At 38.2% G+C, this 8885-nt stretch overlaps 1 protein-coding gene across 1 annotated transcript in view; it reads right to left on the bottom strand.

Moving 5' to 3' along the window:
• STX18 (syntaxin 18) overlaps window positions 1–8885 on the bottom strand; it is a 59285-nt gene that overhangs the window by 2688 nt on the left and 47712 nt on the right. Inside the window, exons 7-10 of the mRNA XM_064711782.1 lie at window positions 4931–5019; window positions 1781–1839; window positions 995–1064; window positions 309–389 (exon numbers count right to left, since the gene is read on the bottom strand). Coding sequence (XP_064567852.1) covers window positions 309–389; window positions 995–1064; window positions 1781–1839; window positions 4931–5019 — 299 coding nt within the window. The remainder of the gene's footprint in view (window positions 1–308; window positions 390–994; window positions 1065–1780; window positions 1840–4930; window positions 5020–8885) is intronic.

Here is an 8885-nt window from a genome sequence, read left to right as displayed (position 1 = left end):
CCATCACTTCTTTGTTTTAAAAAAACTTCACAGGTGCTTAAATGCAAGCCAGGTGACCTTCATGTTTAAAAGCTGCTGAGGCCAAGTAGATTTCTGCAGTCCTGTGTAGCTATTCAGATCATGCTAAGCAAGTGTGAACCATTGAGAAGCTCAGCTACCTTGAACAGTTTTCCCAAGCCCCTGTCCTGACACCCAACACCCACTGCACCAGTGCCATGGGCGAGCTCACACGTGCTGTTTAAAAGCAACACCTGGAAAAAACTGAAAGTTAAGAGAAATGAGTCTAAAACACAACTTCAAGATATTACCTCTCTTATGTCTTCATTGCCTTCTTTTATATTCTCTGTTGCACCCACAACTAATTGATGGATATTGTCAATATCAGTCTCCTGTTTAAAAAAGAAATAAAATTGAGAAATAGTAATGAATGTTACAAAAAAAAAAAAACAAACCCAAAAACAACCCCAAAAAACAACACTTCCAAGGACTTGGGGAACAAGCAGAACTCAAAAGTAAAATAAAATCTGGTATTACTAACATCTTTGTTTCATTGATGCAAAGGCACAGAGTAATACATTAAAGTTGTAATTTCTTTTTCGGTGATTTTATGAACCTGAATGGAAACTACCAAGACCAGCAGGAAATCTCCCATTTATCTAGAGTCAAATCTAACCTGTCTGATTTTTCCAGCTCTTTTGGAAAAGGTGCCAACATTTCCAGAAAGGATGCTGTTACATAACACATTTAACAGAACATCAATTCTGAGGCAGAGGGATCATTCTAACACACATCTCTCATTTTCCATTCCTGGTACATTCTAATAAGTAACAACAGTAAATATCTTGATTTTGAATTTGAAAAACAAAAGTATTTTCCTTCACGTTTGTATTAAAGATTTGTTAATTTTATATTCACAAGTTGGCAATCAAGACCAAAATGCCCCCAAGAAAATCTTTAAGTTGTATTTGCTGCTCTAGTATTAAATTATACTAACCTGTTGCAAGACTTTCTCAGTGAATATCTCTTGTAATCTGGAGATTTCCACCACTTTTCCTTCAATTTGTCTTGGCAAAGAACAGAAACACTCCATTAGAAACTAGCGCAAACATGTCTTGCTGCTGCAGATTCAGACCCTCCAGCCCAGTAAGTGGCTGCTCAGGAGGTCACTGTTCTGTCAGTTGTCTGTGAGGCAGCAATAACACAGTGCCTGGTTGGAAGACAACCAGCCCCCAGTGAAGCCCTGGGAAAGGCACCCCCAGAAATGCTCAGTGAGCAGCTTTCACTGCCAGGTATTTCACTTGTCTCCCTTCTTTCATTTCATATAATACCATTCATGCTGGGATTTAAGCAGTTGACTTTGACACCCTTTTCATATGCTACTCTGGTGTGTGCAGTTCACCTGGCCTAGGACTGATACCCAAAAGTCAGTTTCTAGCTTGAGTAGCTGTTTGGGTGTTCTGCACAGCTGGGGAGAGTGATGGCACCACTGCCTGCCTCTGCACCTCCCCTACTGCCATCTGGATATCCAGCAGACAACAGGACAGAAATGGAAAATGTAGTACTTTAAAATGTGGATAAGGGAGAATGTAAGAATGCCTTCCATATGTAACCAGTGCTGCCATTCTTTACACTGTGGGACAGCACATGGTTCCTTTCCTGGGCACTGGTGATTTGTCCCAGGAGCAGGCAGGTGTCCTGCAGCCAATGCCCTGCACACGGGGGCTGACTGGGGCATGGGACCAGCACAGGCCACTGTCTGTCAAGGGACAGAAAACTGTACCTGACTTCATCGAAGAGATTGTTCATCTCACCAACAAGTCTCTGGTTCTCCTGCTCAAACTGGAAAAAGGGGAGAAGGAAATGACACATGAAATTTATAGGTTTAACTTCCCAGAAGTGAGTCTGAAATGACAGGTATGTGTTTGAAGAAGGGTAACAGTATCTCACAGAGAAAGGTTTAGTCTTCTGACATGGGCAATTTCTATCATAAAGAATGAAGAAAAAATTTTTATTTCTTTGAACATCCAGATTTTTTTAAACATCCAGATTTCTTTTTGTACAAGAGGCTCACTGCCTACCTTATTGGTAAAGAACAGCCTTCTCTCCTGGGCTAAAGGATCCCACAGAGTCTAAGAGGAAGGTTACTGGGCACTGCCACCTTCACTGTAGGTAGCAGTCTCAGGGAAGGTGCCCAGCTCCATGAATGGAAGGGGAACAGAGAGCAACATACTGCACAGTTCCATTGATTTCCACTCTAAAGATCCAATGGTTTTGTCAAATGAAATAATACCAGCATTGCAACACATTCAAGTGTCATTGTCACTGCTGTATGTAGTGACACCACCTACAGAGCAGAGCATTTTTGAAAATACAATAGCCTAAAATATATTTATTTTATATTTACTTCACAGCAGCAGATGCTGTGCTTCATCACTGCACTGCTTTACATTCATGACTATTCTATGTTTGGTTCTGGTGGAGTCACCTCACAGCAAAGCCAAGGCACAGGGCAATGAAACAGAGCCACAAGATTTAGTGCTGTGATTGCCAGTTGGTCCTTGAGTTAAGTGGGGCCACCATGCTGCAATTGTTTTTTCTGGCTTCTGTAAGGATATCTGTACAAATATTCAACATTAGAAATCCCCTATTTAACTGCCTGAAAAACCAGATGGTAACTAATTGAGAAGACAAATTTTCAGTAAAGAAACAGTGAATGACTTTAATCCTTTACAAATAGCACAAATCCACTTGAGAAAGTATTCTTTTAAAAGTCTCTTTGATATTTAAAACCTTCCACTGGCACAGATTGCCTTTTAAACTGCTAAATGATCTTTGCAACTTGAAATCATGGCTGATGGAGCACTTGCACAGACAGCTGTTAAGATATGCTAAAACAGGCAATTGAACAAAGGGTTTGAGCTCTGTACACATCATACACCAGTGCGTCACAAAGGGATTTACATGACGGGAACATAAAACCAAACTCTAGCAATCAGTATAGCTCAGTGATTTATGGCTTATTGAGTAGCCTCTTTTATGATAGTGAAATATTCTGTTACCAAAGTATGGCATAAAGTGACAAACTGCTTAATATATGGCTAAAAAATCCAAGGCATAAAATAAATAATCACCACTCCTTTTAGTTATTCCATGAGAGAAGTCATTAGATGTGCTGCCCCTGAATTTAAGACAAAACCAACCAACGAAAAAAAATATGAAGTCAGAGAAAAGTAGATATTTTCATGACTCCAAACAGCAGAGATTTTTTCCACTCAATGCAATCACAAGACATCTGCTCACAATAACTGTAAAAAACATGAATATACCTGTATTCAGAGTTATAAACTGAAATTTATTGTGTAAATCATGCAGTAGGTCTGTAAATATTTTGGTCAACATCAAGCTCTCTCCTGAGGGTAAACTAGTGATAGGAATTGGTGCTTTAGCAATGATAGGGCTTTAATTCATTATTTTATCTACATGAAGGATCATGGAACCATGACTGAGGATTTGCTAAGTATGATATGACACAAACCATCCCAATTTAAAGCCAACACAGCAGTTCACAGATTGCAGCTATCCTCTTCATAGAATTATATAGGATAGAAAAGATCTTATAGATCAAGATAACAACCCAAGGCCACCACTACACCATGTCCCTAAGTGCCATGTCTACATGTCTTTTAAACACCACCAGGGATGATGACTCCACCACTGCCCTGGGCAGTTGGTTCCAAAGCTGAAAAACCCTTTCAGAGAGGAGATTTCTCTACAAAACACAACCTGCATTAGTTTTCGGTCAGAAGGCCCTCTCAGAGCCCAGCTCTCATTTCATGGAGGCTGACAGCAAGGGGCCTAAAAGTATTGTGCCTAAAGAAAGGAGAATGATAATATGAGCAGAATTATCTTGTAAAAGAAAACACAAAGCAGGAATAATCCTCTAGATTTCAAACTGGCACTCAAGAACAACATGAGAGCATCCAGAGCAGCCTTTGAAGAACATTTTCTCTTTAACAAGCCATACCGTAATTGTGTGCAACTCAGTCATCTCTGACTGGAAGAATGATGTGCACTGTGTCTGGGAACACCTCCAATCACTGCCAAGGAAGCTCCACAAAGTCACACTGCTGCAGCCCTTTGCCCTGTAAAGCTCACTCTTCTGATAGCTGCACAGTTACTGATTGAAATCAGTTCTTTTGTCTTTATATAAACCCAAGGCAGTGTGTGGTAATGTAGAGAGGTATTCTAAGAATTTTGAACTATGCTCAAAATGATAAATTTTAGGAGTATCAAAAAATCTGACAGGCTGTCAGCAATCATACCTATGTCAGAAATTTCTTATTCAAATGTAAGCAGAATTGGATCAATCTATAAACATGCAAAGAAATGCAGAAGTGTTAAAATTAATGAAATTCTGTTGTGACAGACATCTTGTAGCTATTCTTTCTAGGAAACCAATCTGATTTTGATAATAAAAAATAGAAAGAAATAAAATGAAGTATAACTTCACAGTAATAGTTAAACAGAACAATTATTTGTGTTCTAGAAACTATCCAAGGAAAAAGGGCAAACAATTTATTCTTTCAGAAGTTTCATAATGCTTCTTTTGATGTTGCCTTGACTTCTATTGTTTACAGACTAAACAAAGCAACTTGTGATTGTAGTGGTAGAAAACTATTTTAATTGTGATTGTTGAAAGATAGCTTTTATTAATTTCATGTCTCCATGTAAATATTTTGTAGCATTTTTAAATACTAGCTGCTACCAGAAAAACTAGGAAGTCACAAGCAAAAGGTGTATCTTTTTACAGCATTATTCTGCATAAAATGTTAAAAGTTAATTTAGGTGAATCTGTACTTCTTTTTTTTACCCCATGTGAATACAACAGAAAATACAATAAAATGGACAATTAGACACAGGATAAACATACCATTTGTATTTCTTCTGGTGACAGCTCATCTTCACCTCTGCTATCCCCCCATAATCCAAGGTTACTTTGGGCATCGGGCAGATTCCTGTCTGTAAAAGAACCACCAAGCACTTGAGACACTGAATAGCACAGGGCACTGAGTAGAAAAGTAAAAATAATTTTTCATCCATGTTAGACTGATCATGAAATTGTTGTATCTCCTTTGTCACTTACTGAGATTCACCCTGTATTTACAGCACAAAATTACACCAACAACCTTTAATTTCCAAACAAGGCCAAAGGTCTTCATGCAAGTTTAATTTTGTAAACTAAAGGGAGGTCCATTAACATACTGACTGAGAGGGATGTAAAATAACACATAATGCACTACAAGAGCTTTTAGGGCACAAAATACTGTAGCAGTTGTCTTTTAACAGATAAAACCACACAATTTTCAAAATGACAGCCTATATGCAAAGTATTATCTTCCAGTAAGACTTGACAGAACCAGCAGCTCCTCCTTTCAGAAACTACAGACAGAATCTCAAAGATGTTCTGAGCAAAGCTCACAGATGAACTCGATTTTGTCATGCTCTTTAAACTTCCTCTTACAGTGCAAATCCCACACCACGCTGTGCAAGGGGTCCTCCAGCATATAACAGGAATCAGCTCCAACCCCACAAATTAACCATAGCACATCAAAGCTGCTTCAGTCATTCCAGTAGTGTTTTCCCTTTGATTAAAGCTATTCATCTGCATAAATCTTTGTCTAAGTCTGGCATAAAAGATCTTGAAGGGCTATTTCTGGGATATTCCCTTCTGGAAGATTTAATTTTAGGCTTAATTATATACTTCTGGTTATAGAGGAAGAAGTTAGAAGAGAGAAAAGAAACTGCTACAAGAATCCACTGTTTCTGAAGCTGTTCTAGCATCAGTGTTTAAAAACCTTGTAAGACTGCAGCCTTGAGAGAGCCTCTCCTCTCCCCACTGGCTATAACAATCTTACAAAACCCAGGAGAGATATGTACCACCCCACAATGGATCAGCCCTCAACCTGCTTTGAGGCATCAGATGCAGGTTGTAAATTAAAACACAGAAAGATTTAGGTTTTAGTTTTTCATACATTTTAGGCTCCCTATTTATTTCAGTCAATCTTTTAAGCATTTATGTGTATTTCAATTTGTTTTCTTATAACTTCCTAGACATATTTTTTTGAATTGCTTAAGCAGCACTAATGCATCATCATTCAGAGGCTGAAGCCTTCTCTTGGGAAGCCTCTGAAAGAAGTGGTCTTATTTATAAACACATATATGAAAAGAGATAAAAGGAGAAGTTTTCCTTTTTTATTCTCCATGATAGTATTTATGCAACTCTTGAAAATATCAATACTGTAAAAGAGTACTGTCTATGTCTCCTTTATAAACTTTTTTTTGCCTTCCAACAACCTAACCAGGATGCATAAACAATGACAATGTTACAAATGGGGGATGCAGTAAGGAATATAATAAATTTATTTTAAACACAACCTCAAACCAAAAAATAAATCAGCTCTTTCTTATAGTAGCAAAGTATAAACGCAAGAATCTCTTTAAGGATTGTTTAGAAAGCATCCAAGTATTTTTTCCATGGGGTATTATCAGTATTTCAAATCTATTCCACAGAATCACAAAACTTATTTGTTTAGGTAATCAATGTATTTACATTATATCGAAATTACAATAAATTATTTACTGTATTCGAACAAAATAAGATCATTAGTTTATGGAGAAAAAAAAAAAAAGAGAAAACCCAGAGGAACCAATTAGTTTCAGGCCCTGCCAGCACTGTAAAAAAACAGCACCTGTATCCAATGTGATGGCTAATAAGTAAATATACTTATGGTAAGAGGTAAGCAAGACACATGTATCTCCCCAGGGTTCCTCCTGTCACTGTGGGATGTTTTGGGCTTTCTGCAGCTTTCATGGAGCTGACATTAATGCTTTTCTGCAATTCAGCTGGCAAAAGCCAAACTACATTTTTATTTCAGAAAGAGAAGTAGTTAACTTGTGACAGAGATATAAAATAATGATCAAATACTCTGAACCTTTTTCCACACTGAAAGGAGACAGCTGCTAAGCTTGTGGACCAGTTCAAAAGCTACTCATTATTTACATTTATTTCCATGAACTAAATGTCAAATTTGTAATATGCAAATAAATACTGCCATTATATAAAAGCACTCTCCACAGAGACTATTTTCCTACCATGAGGCATGTCCACTATAATTCTAATATAAACAGGTGCTCTGCCACAAAACAAAGGTAATCACATTTTGCTTTGGTTTCTGCCAAAAAACCAGACAAAACCCAAGTTGTTCTTCAGCACATTAAGTAGCACATTCAGCTGTTCATAATTGTGTTCAAATTAAGGACAGAACCACAAGCTGCTCTCAAAAGTATCTTTACAGATGAGATTTAACCCAAGGGACCCAGGCATGGTGCTGATAGCTAATTCATAAAAACAAATCATCACCATTCTCTAAACCACCAACATCTTGAAGATGAAAGAGCTGATTTTAAAATGCAAGCATTTCTCTGGTTTCCTAAAAATTTGAAAAGTTACTTAAAAAAAAAAGTATAAATCAAAGGCTGTAAAATTTAAGCTGAGCTTCTTGTTTCCTAGTCATCTTGTTCATGTTATTTTCACACTTTGACAGCCACCTACCAGCAAAGTCACAAGGCTGATTCCTATAAGCAGCAGCAACCAGCACTTAGCCTTATGTGAGGAATCACAGGCTGTGTGCATTTGCATACTGTTCCAGACAGATTTATTTTGATATACAAGTCTCATAGTTTTCTCAAAGTCTACTCAGCAACTCCTCATAAGTACTGCAGCAGCACCACTTGTGTGGCAGGACCCCTACTTTCTCATAAAGATTAAAGCAAAAACTCATGAAAGTGAGAACTGGAGTAATCAAAATTAATATGCAATAAAACAGCTGCATTTCTATTTGCTGCAGTGGTTTGCTGTGTCCAAGGCAACCAAGGAACAGTATTTCCCACGGTGTGGCACAGATTTTTGGAGCTAAAAATTGTAATGACACTATGTGGTGGGAGAATGCAGGGACATGTGGTAACAAGGAAAGAGCACAGGGCAATGAGGATGCTACTATGCTGCTGCTTCTCCAGTGGCACCAGCTCACAGCTGCAGAACACTGATAAAAGGTTAAGGTGAAACTCATCTGTGTGCCTGTGTGCTGCATCACTTATGACACACTATAAAAAGGTAAGCACTAGAAATGGCACATAATCAAAACCTGTACCTCTTATGATAAATTCAGTGTTAGAGGGGGGAAAAAGGCACACTGATAGGGCTGCAGAAGTACAAACTGGTTAGAAAGATAAGCAAAGCCATTATCAGAAAATGAAGTTGTTCAGACATTGTGAGGTAATTCAGTGTTAGAGACTTCATCCAGAAGTGGAGCACCCACTTCACATGAATCCATGCTCTGTACGGCCCTGGAGTCACCTAACAGAAGAACTTTACTCTTAATAAAATCACTAAAGAAACAACAACTATTTATCAGAATAATATGGCCAACCACTGCATTTATTCTATCTTGACAAAGTATTATCACAATGTAATGTAATTAGAAGGAAAAAAAATTCCTGCTGTAAATCACAGGGTACCTTGGTCTCCTTTAGACGAAGAGTGGGAGACCACAAGCCAGGGAAAGCAATTTCAGAATCACAGAAAGATCTCTAGGCATGAAACCTGAAATTATCTGCATAGTACTCCAAAAGGCACTTAGCTCCAAAGCTCTGCCAGTACCCACATCCCAGGACAGGCTGAAATGGCTAAGAGAATTGAAATGGCTTCTATCCCTCAGCCTAGAAGCAGCCAACCAGGAATGAGAACCAATGCTCACAAATCCCATCAAGACCTGCACCATCTGAAATGACCCCAAGGTCAGAGATACTGTTTTGGACTTCTGGCT

Source organism: Zonotrichia leucophrys, chromosome 4, assembly GCF_028769735.1.
Source record: "Zonotrichia leucophrys gambelii isolate GWCS_2022_RI chromosome 4, RI_Zleu_2.0, whole genome shotgun sequence".
Classification (NCBI taxonomy): Eukaryota; Metazoa; Chordata; class Aves; order Passeriformes; family Passerellidae; genus Zonotrichia; species Zonotrichia leucophrys.
This window is presented reverse-complemented; position numbering and strand designations above follow the sequence as displayed.